Raw genomic sequence first — 11976 nt, 5'->3', positions numbered from 1 at the left:
TTTTTCCCAGCAAGAGCTTCTTCACCTGCATTTAGGATTCAGTACAAATTTATAACTTCATCATTGCTGGAATTCCTTTACAACTCCGCTCCAAAATGTCTTCAACTACCAATCATAACACGCTCTTCCTGACCCGAGGTAGGAGGTCTCGGCGACAATTTACATACTTGGGGGAATTGCCGATTAGCGTCGACTAGAGTCAACCTCTCCAACTTATAAGAATGGCTTGACATTTGGCAGCTCGACCATAGTTTCTTTTCAATTGGCATTTTCCATCTCTACAAGATGTACAGACCCATACTCCGTCTGTCTGCAAAGCAATTGAGCTGTGCCGCTCGTCCTGCAGCAGTCAGAGGATATGCAGCCCACGCTACCCCGCAACCATTCAACTGGGAGGACCCATTGAATGCACGAAGTCTGTTAACGGAGGAGGAATTGGCTATTTCAGAGACGGCGGAGGCGTATTGCCAGGAGCGCATGTTACCACGAGTTCTTCGTAAGTTCTGCCTCTGGAATGGGGAAGGCTGGCTGACGGGACGTTTTGCAGAGGCGTACCGGGATGAGCATTATGACAAGAAGATTCTAGAGGAGATGGGCGAGTTGGGATTGCTAGGTTCTACGATCCAGGGATACGATTGTGCGGGCGTATCGAACGTTGCGTCTGGATTGATCACAAAGGCTGTGGAAAGAGTGGACAGCGGATACCGGTCAGGCATGTCTGTTCAGTCCAGCTTGGTTATGGGAGGCATTGATGAGTTTGGGACACAAGAGCAGAAGGACAAGTTCTTGTCCAAGATGGGGAAGGGGAAGCTGTTGGGTGCTTTTGGGTTGACAGAGCCGAATCATGGGAGTGACCCTGGTTCAATGGAGACTACGGCTAAGCCACATCCTACGAAGAAAGGATACCTCTCGCTCTCTGGGGCAAAGACTTGGATTACAAACTCGCCAATTGCGGATGTTTTGTTGGTATGGGCGAAATACCATGAGACGGGCAAGATTAGGGGTTTCTTGGTGGAGAGGTCAGAATGTCCACCTGGTACTCTGGAAACGCCACCCATCAAGAACAAGAATGGACTTCGAGCTTCCCTTACCGGCATGATCCATCTCGATGAGTGTCCTGTACCAGAAGCCAATATGTTCCCGGATGTCGAGGGGTTGAGAGGCCCATTCACATGCCTGAATAGTGCCAGGTATGGAATTGCTTGGGGAACAATTGGTGCTCTTGAGGACTGCATCGCCAGAACAAGAACCTACGCTTTGGAGAGAAAGCAGTTCAAGGGCAACCCCATTGCCAAGTACCAGCTGGTACAAAAGAAGCTTGCGGATGCCACCACAGATGCAGCCTTTGGCACACTGGCAGCAATTCAAGTCGGACGACTAAAGGACAAGGGCGAGGCTGCACCAGAGATGATCAGCATGATCAAGAGACAGAACTGCGATCGTGCCCTCTTCAACTCACGGGTCCTGCAAGAAGTCTTTGGTGGAAATGCAGTGAGTGATGAGTACGGCATCGGCAGACATGTGGCAAACCTGTTCGTGACTCAGACTTACGAGGGGCAAAGTGATATCCACAGTAAGTACCTCTGCCCCCTTGAGGAATGTTACGTGAGGCTGACAAAGGCAGGTCTCATACTCGGAAGAGCTATCACGGGTCTGCAGGCGTTTGTATAGACGGTCTCGGCCCTGGTGACTTGGATAGGAAAACAATTGTAAATAGGTCCTCCATACACCTCAATTTATTCCCGTGCCGTGAAAACGATAGATCTGATTTCATTGTCAAAGCTGGGATATTTTGCGGCATTCTGGGTAACTGAAACCTGGGACGGCGGAGACTTCGTGACTTGACCTGAACCGTTGGGAGTTGACAGCTGCCAAGCGTCAAACCTCCACCCTGCTCCTCACTCATCTAGGAACCTTCAACTCCTAACGATACAGGCGACTGAAATATGAGGCTGAGGCCATTCTCGAACAAATAAGAAACGTTCTCCTATCGAGGAGATTCGAACGACGTAAAATATTCGAAGTAGATTTATCATTATTCCCAAATCATTTGCAGATAAATCCATGGCACGGTGTGCCCTCCCTCACCTTTATGTCTCCTGGAGCAAGGGGCTGAGAGGCGTCCCGCGGGATTTATGGTTACCAAAAAATGGAGATGGCCGGCCGTGTTCGGAGATCTGAAGACGTCATCAGATCCGATTGTCTGAAAGACAGCAACTCGAGGGCTCCAGGGGTCTCGAGTCAGATGGCGAACATTTGAGCAGCCGAAGGAAGATAAGAAAATTTATATTTTGGAAAGAATTTAATCGAACACCGCAGACGTGAGGCTGAGCACGCAGAAGTTTGAGTCTGAGTTTGTCAAGTCCAGTCATCCTCGCGCTAAGCCCATTTGGTGCCTTCCCGCGCTGTTGCTGCCCATTCCTGATTCACCACAACTCCTCTGACCTGGAAGCACAAAACAACTGCACCTACCTTCGTCGACTCCCAAAGGCCCTCCTCACCTTTCCCAACACCAGCATCTTCACGATCCCACATAAGTCCTCCCGTACGTCGTATTCCCTCCAGCACTCCTGCGTCATCTTTTCGGCATAGCCGCCTCGCCTGTTTAGTCGCTAACCTCGTTCTTCCAGAGAACTTCATTCTGTTTGCTGCGCCCTGGAGATTACCCAAAGACTCGACACTACCGACCCAAAACCCTCACCACACACAACAACTTCGCGATGGCGTTGAAGAGAATCAACAAGGAACTTACAGACCTGGGCCGGTACGTACATCACCACCATTACACCGCCACCGTCAAATTCAACATGCTGGTGGTGGGGCTGCTGCACAAGCGGGGTCCCATCCAAACCCATCAAAGACTCCATCGTCAGGCTCTAGAGATAGACAAGAGCATCTGCTAATGTTTCCTCTGCTCTACAGTGACCCTCCGTCGTCGTGTTCTGCTGGTCCTATCGGAGATGATTTGGTACGTCCCCCTCGAGCCAGCCTCGATCCGAGAACATCATACCTGTGCCGATGCGCACGAGACCACCTGGCAGGCTTCAGGAAGGTATGGAATATTACATACTGACTGCGTGGGTTTGAATAGTTCCACTGGCAAGCTACCATTATGGGTCCCGTAAGTTCCATCTTATCTCGTTCTCCCAGCCCAATGCGGGAAGTCCCGTCATCAGGTTTGACGAGGCTCAATCCTCCGAAACATGGCCTGATGTAGCAAGGCTGACCTCTGCAATCAGTCGGATTCGCCATACTCGGGAGGTGTCTTCTTCTTAGCTATCCACTTCCCTACCGACTACCCATTCAAGCCACCGAAGGTCAACTTCACCACTCGAATCTATCACCCCAACATCAACTCCAACGGTTCCATCTGCTTAGACATCCTCCGTGACCAATGGTCCCCTGCATTGACAATCTCAAAAGGTATTTTCCACAATCTCCTGCCTCTTGGAATACGCGCTAACATCCGCAGTCCTGTTGTCCATTTGCTCCATGCTCACCGACCCCAACCCCGACGACCCATTGGTCCCCGAAATCGCACACGTCTACAAGACCGACCGTTCCCGATACGAGGCGACCGCTAGAGAGTGGACACGTAAATATGCCATCTAACTTGCTTGGGAGGTTTGCGGATTTTCTTCTTCTCTCTCCTGCGTGCGTTACGGATTTGGCTGGCGTCTTGACACTTTGACTGGGGGCTCTTTTACGCTTGTATGGATGGATCAGTTTGCTGCTGATGAGTGAAGAATGGATGGTGGATGATGAGAGCGAGACTTGAGTGGTAGTGAACACAGAACGGAATTGGGGAGGAAACCGATAGCATGCGTGGATGGGAATAGATGATCATTTGCATTCTGCAGTCAGCTTGTTCTTCTTATTTACCCCAGCCCCCCCTTTGATATTCAGGTTGATTGATAATGCAACCCGGTGTCTTCAATAGCTTTTTCATCATTTAGCTTAGTGACATGATTGATTTGTGGTTCTTTGAAATGTGCATGTGGGGAGGCTATCCCAATTTTGACGAAGCTCCTAGTGAGTTTTCTGGCCAGTGCCGAAACTAAATGCGTCTGGATGTTCATGAAGTAAGTCTCGGTATTCTCGCATGGATCTCAATTTGATTACCCTTGTCTTCTGCTTTTCATGTTGGGTGCTCTTTTCTATGTGGTGATTGGAAAGGTATGAATTCTCGCATGGTCTTCCTTCGCTTGACGGAAATGAGCGTCAAGTGGGCAACACGAAGATACTTAGTCCTCTACGCCTTGCCTTGGTCGCAACGTTAGTTTTCAATTACCAATTGGATGTGGAAGTAAAATAGAATCAAAAGTGAGCTGTTCCTTTAGATTTTCCCTACCACTTGCTGTCCACGTTTTATTCTTGGTGGCTGGCTTGACGGGGGTAATGGGTATGAGGATACATAGCTCAAGATCTCGCAAGAGCCTTGTGGCTTGGAGCACAAGCGTGACATCAAAAGAAGGTTGTAGAGAAGGTGCGGAAAAGTTATCTGACTTCTGCAAGATGGCCAGAACATGTGATGCTAAGTCTTCGCAAGAGCCTCAAGAGTCAATATCGGTAGAGATCTAGATGGGCGCCGATCAACGATAAGACCCCTCTCCTTCTTCAGTTTTAAAGAGGAAAGTCAAGCCTATCCGCACTCCACATCGATCGAGCGGTCGACAATCTCCGACCCAATCCAGCGTCAAGACCCCTCCTCTCCAGTTAGGTCGCGAGAATGGGTACCACTCTGAAACGCGTGGACTCGTCACCGCATGTAGCGGATTGGTTTCCATTTCAGAAAATAAAGTGGGGGGGATCGAGCATGCTTGTTTTGAACAGTCCTGCGCTTTGGCCGCGATATGCTCATTGGCTTATCCGCACTTGCGCAACATCTCCCGCCATGAACTCGCCTCGACCTGTCCACATTCCTCTGGGTGTGAATCAACGTGTACATAGGGCTCACGCCCGGACACGGTTACGGAAGATGGGACGAAGATGTAGACGCTGATTTGCGGTGCCGGGTATTTCTTCGTTCCGTGGGAAAATCAAACGTGAGAGATGAGGCGAAACCAAAAACTGCTTGTCGAAACATTTCGAGCGGTTTTGTTGTCGGGATGTGGCCGCTCAGTCTGTTCGGCAGTGGGCAGCAAGTTCGAGCAAAAAATAGTACTCGAGTCGTACCATTCTCACGAACATCATACAGAAACAAAACACCATTTCATTCGTCGGGTCATTATCGTGGGAGGATCATTAATGGAGGATCGGAGAGGTTGATCCTATTTTTATGTTTGGGTATGTTTTGGACGGGCGGTACATCTTACTTGAGTACGCAGCATGGCGTGATGAGGTTTGGTATCGACGGCGATCACGCTGCTAGTGGAAGCTATCTTCCGAGTGAGGTTGGGAGGAGAGGCACGGTTTTCTATCTTTAGAGGGACACACGGCTGGATCTGAGATTTGGGGATGAGATTCTGCGTGGGGTGTAGGTGAAAGAAGGTGCTCATGCACGATTTTGAAAACTTAAGATCATGTTTTAAACTTCATGTCCAGGACGAATAGGGGGGAGTTGTTTGCTGCGATCGCCAGCCAGGATGTTAATCGAGGTCGCCAAGGCACTAGCACCAATAAGGTTGCAACTTTGCAAGACGGTCCTGCAAAAAGGCAAAAAGAATTCTCGAATGCGGAAATAAGGATGCTTTTCTTTTCCCCGTGGACGCTGGACAGCAGGCAAAAGAGGACTCCGAGCCCGGCATTCCTGCATGACTAACTTGCACCTTCACGCGGACGGAAATGAGGCGTGTCGGAGCATCCCAGTGTGAAACTCAGAAGAGGCGTTGAAACTAAGCGAGCCAGCCACGGCGCCAATCGGCGGCGGCGCTCCTGAACATTGACATCTGGCACTGCCGCACAGACTGGCGCAGAGCAGCCAACACCTGCAAAACCGCTCCACAACTGCTCGGCGTTGACTGCTTCTAGCTGCGAAGAGTCAAAGGTCAAACGCTGCGTCGTGAAGCACCAATCCTGCGGCGCGTTGCGAGCAGAAGTGTGGGACTTCCGGCCAAACACACCTCTTCGAGAATCTTGTCAAGCTCTCCGCGTTGCACCACCACCGCAGCTGCCAAAGAGCCCCCTTGGCCACCAACGAACACCTTTCCCATTATCCCATAGGATCGGGCTTTGCTGCTCGAGTCACCGCCCACAGTGCCCAGGCATCCATGGCGGCTACCTTGTTTCGACCTCGAACCTCTGCTCTCGCCGGCAGAGGCGTCCAGGGCCAGTGTTCGTACCCATGAGACTGGAACTGTCTGTCCAGTATGCTCAGACACTTACGAATGCTGGTCCTCACACCAGTCAGGCCATCTCCTAAGCTGCTGCTCCAGCATATCCACTCCTCCCTCTACCCGCATAAACGTGACATTCACCTTCCTCTGTGTGACATCCAAGCTCTCTGCATATTGCCCTCTTGGCAAGCCCTTTCGTTTCCTCCCCGTCCTCCTGCATCTCCTTCCTCCGTTCTGCACGTCACCAATTCGTAAACCTACCTCCTTAGTTAATTAAATTTCTCCTACTACTTGTGCTGAACTGGGAAGCAGCCACCGGTGCAGGCATTGTGTACAGGTACGTACTCCCAAACTCAGTTGCGCATTTCTAATTCCGTCCTGCTTCATCAAACCCATTTCGTCGTCGATCCCCTAGCCCTACTTCTTCTACCTACGCAACGCCCTTCCCGTCTATTACTCTGACTGACCAACCCTCGTGTCTCAATGCAGGCTCTCCACCCTCCACACTCCTTCTTCGCAAGCACTGCACGACGTTCGCTTCAACTAATCCCATTCTATTCATTCGGAAGCGTCTGTCATTTCAGCAGGCTCTGAATGATCACGCCGATTTAATATATACCCACGACTTGACAGTTCATTGGAAGCGGACACGACGCTGGACGGAGGGTTGAGACGAGAGGAAAGGCATTCGAGGCCTTGGACTGCCGACTTGACGTCGCACCGCTAGAAGGATGTCGGAAAAGAGCTATGATCGGAATAGCACAGGGTCGGTGAGGGTGTCGGAGCGGGCGAGATGGCCACCGTTGACTCGGATGCTGATGTCGGGGGAGATGAGTGGTGAACGGCCGAAGGAGTTAAACATGCGCGAGAAGTTCGACAGGTGGATGGTGAACGAGGGTTACCGACGATTGTGCGTACCCGTCGTAAGTGCCCCAGAGAACAGCAGGCTGACGTGTGGATAGCTTCGTCTTCGTCTTCGCGGCCATCCATCTGATGGTCTTCTCGTTCGGTTTCATGAATTACCAGATCAAGGACAACTTGACGATAGCGAGAAGTACCTTCGGCCTCACGTACCCTATAGCACGTTCCGCGGCGTTGGTGCTACATTTCGATGTGGCCATGATTCTGTTCCCGGTCTGCAGGACGCTCATTTCCTTGGCTCGACAAACGCCGCTCAATGGCATTATACAGTTCGACAAGAACATTACTTTCCATATGACCACTGCGTGGTCCATCGTTTTCTTTTCTTGGGTGCATACGATTGCGCATTGGAACAACTTTGCTCAGATTTCGGCGAAGAACAGGTTGGGAATTGGTGGATTTTTATTGGCCAACTTCGTTACGGGTCCTGGATGGACGGGTTATATTATGTTGGTGGCACTCATGTGCATGGTGGTGACTTCTGTGGAGAAGATGCGTCGTGCTAACTTCGAGCGCTTCTGGTACACGCATCACATGTTCGTCATATTCTTCTTTTTCTGGTCGATCCACGGAGCCTTCTGTATGATTCAGCCCGACTTTGCTCCATACTGCGTGAGCGTTGGATCGACAGCCATTGGAGTCTTCTGGCAGTATTGGATGTACGGTGGGTATATCTATCTGTTGGAGAGAATTGCCCGAGAGATCCGAGGAAAGCACAAGACCTATATCTCGAAAGTTGTTCAACATCCCAGTATGGTCTGCGAGATCCAGATCAAGAAGGAGAACACAAAGACAAGAGCCGGACAGTACATCTTTTTCTGCTGTCCTGAGGTCTCCGTCTGGCAATATCACCCTTTCACCCTCACCTCTGCACCCGAGGAGGATTATATCTCCATCCACATCAGAATGCAGGGTGATTTCACGAGAGCAGTTGGACGAGTCCTTGGATGCGAGCTGGATAGACCGAAAGGAGACAAGAAGGATGCTTCACAAGTTGTCAGCGTCAACAAGAATGGCCCTGCAGCAGATGGTGTCGACCCAGCAATCCGTCGTGTCCTTCCTCGCGTATATATCGATGGTCCATTCGGTTCAGCATCTGAAGATGTGTTTAAGTATGAGATCGCCGTTCTAGTGGGAGCAGGTATCGGTGTCACGCCCTTCGCATCAATCTTGAAATCCATCTGGTACCGAATGAACTACCCACAAAAGAAGACGCGCCTCAGCAAAGTCTACTTCTTCTGGATCTGCAGAGATTTCGGCTCCTTCGAATGGTTCCGCTCCCTCCTCCTTGCCATCGAAGCCCAAGACATGGACAACCACATCGAGATCCACACCTACCTAACCGCCAAGATCAAGGTCGACGACGCCACAAACATTATGATCAACGATGCCAACGCAGACCGCGACGCCATCACGGGACTGCGGGCGCCGACCAACTTCGGCAGACCGAACTGGGACATGGTGTTCAAGAGCATCCGCAAGATCCACAGTCCGGCGGAGGCCGGTGTTTTCTTTTGTGGGCCGAAAGTGTTGGGAAGTCAATTGCATATTAAGTGTAACATGTACACGGAGCCCGGTATGTCTTCTTTCTCCCTCTACCTTTGAATGTCAAACTAATGTGATGACGCGCAGGCTTCCAATTCTCCTGGGGCAAAGAAAATTTCTAGACTGGTCATGCGAATGCATATACTTTCTTTTCTCAATTCAGTTTCTGGTGTAGTGGAGCGTAGGTACATAGGCGAGGTATACAGTGGCATTGTAGGTAGGGGATATACGGGAGATAGGCAATGGGGACACTGTGTATTGAGCGCAGGGCGCAAGGTTATTCAGCCAATACGTGCTGTGGTATGGTAGTGAGTAGTAGAAAATATTACATTCGTATGTGTATGTAGTTTTTTTGGAGGGGGGGGGAGGGGTGGGTGAGTAGGAATTAGACTCCTATTTTCGAGGATTTTTGATGCTATTCTTGCTGTGCTACTACTACCATTCATCATTCGCCAGTTGGGTGAGTGAGATTGTTTGATCCCCACAATGTTCATTGTTTCGGCATGCGTGTGCAGTGTTCCAGAATCTCCTCTCCTCCCCCTTTCCGTCCCTTTGTTTTCTGCTCCGATCAAACACTCACTCGCTCGCTCGATCCCAATCAAGATTAAATTAGATTTTTCAGAGCTTTCACAGCAGCATTAACTCCAACCCCTAAACTCCCATCGGATTTCAAATGAAAGCAGTCTGGGGTTAGCTTCAAGAACGCGATTCGAGACCGCGATGTGGATACACAGGCGTCAGAGAGGTTCGTTCATGCCCTGCTGCAACGGCGGGCAGCGGGGTATCAAAAAGTCGTACGATTTTTCGCCGCGGGCTGTCTCAGGTTCTGGTTCTCGGCTGGCCGATCTGGGGGGTTTTTTTTTCGGTTATGGTGGACGCGGACGAGCGGGAGGAGATTTTTCGGTCTGATTTTGATGGGCCGGGGAGTGGGGAGGGGAGGGGGTCTGGGTAGAGCGGAAGAAGGGGCAAGGGTGCTAGAAGTGATCCGCGGCGGGATTTTATGGCATGCGTGGGAGGAGGGAGGCCAGGGAGATGGGATGAGACGGTTTCCTTGTTTCAGGGGCTCGGTTGAGGAGGCGGCGACGTGTAGCACGTGATGAAGTGTCACGTGGGCTGCTGGATGGGGGGAGACGGGAGATTGTAGAATGAGGGGAGAAGAGGCACTTGGAGGTTGTAAAGGTGAGTGTTTTTCCTCTCTACCGCAATGTTCGTCGTTGGTCTGTCTCGTAGTACGCTCCGTAATCCGAATAATCGAATTGTAGCGTGCCTAGAATCCCATCTCGAAATCCCATCGTCAGCAGATAAACAACTGTATCCGCCCCTTCCTTCCATTTCACGCCCCATCAGACTAGACCTCCAATGTACAGCAGACTCAGCTCAGATCAGCCCCGCTCCGTCTCCCAATCCCCCCACCACTCAACAACCTCCTTCCCACGCCCTCGCCATAAGCCCCAGCTCTCCCACTTGCCAATCATCTCTCCCACACCCACTCCCTCCCCATTGACTTTCTCCCATGAGAAATCTGGTCCGATGTGCACATCTGCCGTCTTTCGCACTACCTCTTCCTTTTTTTCTCGTTGTTTGGTGAGTTCCTGGGAGCGGAGGGACCAGACCTTTTGAGGCTTGTAGGAGATGGTGGATTTAAAGGAGGCGTGGTGGGAAGAGGGGTAGGAGGAGAAAGTAGCAATTAGGTGGGGCTCGAAGAAGACTCGGCGAGTAGTGGAGAAGGTGCGTGTTGTGGTGTAGGTTCGAACTAGGGATCTGTTGTACTCGGCGTTAGGTGATTTTTCTGCTCAGTGATTTTCCAGACTAGCTGTGCTTGGATGCTTTGGGTTGAGGTTGAGAGAGGAGAGGGCAGTGAGATAAAGGGGCGACCTACTTTATGACAACCTTCTGGAATCCATTCGCAACTGCAACTTCCTCGCAAACTCTCTCACAGAATTCTCTCTCATACACATTCTCGGGAGGCCAGAGGCTCATATCCCACTCAATTCTCACATCGCCCCAACCCACCTTCTTCTCATCACCATCACCATCCTCATTCTTGATCGAGATCGGGAGTTCATCATCAGAAGAGACGGTGTCGATCTCGTTGCATAACCTCGATTTCTTCGACTCAGGAAGGCCGAAATGGCGAGGTGGAAGTGGTGGCGCGTCTTCGATTTCCTTCTTGAGAGGTGAAGGCGAGGAGGGACCGTACTTGGTTTGGAAAGTCTTTGAGAAATCCGGCCACGATCCAGGGAGCGAGGACGGGAGGTCGAGGTTGGTGCTTGAGTCTTCAAGATCAGGCATCTCCTCGTCGTCGACGAAGGATAAATCCATCTTCACATCAGCATTAGTGTCGTGCTCTTCATGAATCGTCGTGAGCGGGGATCGAATATAGGTGTTGGGGGTAGACTGCTCGCTTTTCGGAGACGGGAGATCGGTGTTGATGGTGAGGGGAAGACCTGGTTTGTTGATCAACGGGGTCGGGGAGGGCGAGAGATCAATGTTGCCGGCAAGACCTTTTGCGTAGGACTTAGGGGAAGGGGATGACCGGAGCTTAGTGTTGCTGGCGAGGCCAAGCCATCTTGCACTGGGTTGGGAGGAGGGTGAAGAGGGTGAGAAATGGGTGTGGATGCCGAGACCAGTTGCGCTGCTCTGGGAGGACGTGGCTGAGGAACTGGGCCCAGAGACGAGAGAAACGCCTCCATCTTGTTGATCGGAGTCATCGAGATCCATGTTGAAATCCATGTTGTCGTGCAGCTCCTTGTGGCCTTTGGACGCGCTTTTGTGGTTGCTGTTGCTGATGGCGAGATCGAGAGCCTTGTAGGCCGTGGTTGCAAGTTCGGGGTCGGGGTCAAAGCGATCAGGTCGGAGGATATCTTCGTTCGACATCCACTTGGGCGAGGTATCAGAATGCAGGTCACTCGGAGCCTTGTTTTGCTTTGCAATAGCCATTCTGGGCGTGGGTATCAGAGTGCTAAGAAAATGCCACATGCGAGGCGGGTTGAGAGGAGGATGAGTTTTCAAAACTAGCCCGAAAAGGTCACGAAATATAAGGGTAAGCTGACAAGTCAAAGTTGTCTAGTTTTTCAAAGAACTTGTCTTGTGAATTCACCAATATCTGAAATTCCTCGTATTCAGTGTCAAAGGTGATGATGAATCGACATCTAGCTAAACCTCGCTTAAGAGTCTTCATCTGCGATTCAACAAAGCACTACAGCAGGCTTTCCATGCCGCCTCCAGATCTTCA

At 51.0% G+C, this 11976-nt stretch overlaps 4 protein-coding genes across 4 annotated transcripts; 3 read left to right on the top strand and 1 right to left on the bottom strand.

The window, feature by feature from the left end:
* The first annotated feature begins 9 nt into the window (after nucleotides 1-9).
* Nucleotides 10-1999, top strand: K444DRAFT_605958 (glutaryl-CoA dehydrogenase). Its single transcript, XM_024878902.1, has 3 exons — nucleotides 10-496; nucleotides 548-1573; nucleotides 1625-1999. The coding sequence occupies exons 1-3, from the start codon at nucleotides 286-288 to the stop codon at nucleotides 1669-1671; spliced, it is 1284 nt and encodes a 427-aa protein (XP_024743897.1). The 5' UTR covers nucleotides 10-285; the 3' UTR covers nucleotides 1672-1999.
* Nucleotides 2000-2720: 721 nt separating this feature from the next.
* On the top strand, nucleotides 2721-3612 carry K444DRAFT_623239 (ubiquitin-conjugating enzyme; the record flags this gene model as incomplete). The annotated part of the gene is made up of 5 exons (XM_024882255.1): nucleotides 2721-2764; nucleotides 2923-2968; nucleotides 3092-3121; nucleotides 3240-3423; nucleotides 3473-3612. 5 exons carry the CDS (start codon nucleotides 2721-2723, stop codon nucleotides 3610-3612), a joined length of 444 nt encoding a protein of 147 aa, XP_024743896.1.
* A 3394-nt stretch (nucleotides 3613-7006) lies between these two features.
* Nucleotides 7007-8863, top strand: K444DRAFT_514954 (uncharacterized protein; the record flags this gene model as incomplete). Its single annotated transcript, XM_024873558.1, has 3 exons — nucleotides 7007-7185; nucleotides 7238-8772; nucleotides 8829-8863. The coding sequence occupies 3 exons, from the start codon at nucleotides 7007-7009 to the stop codon at nucleotides 8861-8863; spliced, it is 1749 nt and encodes a 582-aa protein (XP_024743895.1).
* A 1260-nt stretch (nucleotides 8864-10123) lies between these two features.
* Nucleotides 10124-11794, bottom strand: K444DRAFT_658169 (uncharacterized protein; the record flags this gene model as incomplete). Its single annotated transcript, XM_024886232.1, has 2 exons — nucleotides 10621-11794; nucleotides 10124-10502 (listed from the first exon to the last, which is right to left on the bottom strand). The coding sequence occupies exons 1-2, from the start codon at nucleotides 11718-11720 to the stop codon at nucleotides 10124-10126; spliced, it is 1479 nt and encodes a 492-aa protein (XP_024743894.1). The 5' UTR covers nucleotides 11721-11794.
* Nucleotides 11795-11976: the final 182 nt, after the last annotated feature.

Source organism: Hyaloscypha bicolor (assembly GCF_002865645.1).
Source record: "Hyaloscypha bicolor E unplaced genomic scaffold K444scaffold_10, whole genome shotgun sequence".
Taxonomy (NCBI): domain Eukaryota; kingdom Fungi; phylum Ascomycota; class Leotiomycetes; order Helotiales; family Hyaloscyphaceae; genus Hyaloscypha; species Hyaloscypha bicolor.
Note: the sequence above shows the minus strand (reverse complement) of the source record. Positions and strands in the feature narration are given on the sequence as shown.

Bases quoted from the DNA above. Each gene is read 5' to 3' on its own strand.
- K444DRAFT_605958 (XM_024878902.1), top strand. From the start codon at position 286: ATGTACAGACCCATACTCCGTCTGTCTGCAAAGCAATTGAGCTGTGCC. The intron at 497-547 runs GTAAGTTCTGCC...GACGTTTTGCAG, and splicing joins CATGTTACCACGAGTTCTTC to AGGCGTACCGGGATGAGCAT. The intron at 1,574-1,624 runs GTAAGTACCTCT...TGACAAAGGCAG, and splicing joins GGGGCAAAGTGATATCCACA to GTCTCATACTCGGAAGAGCT.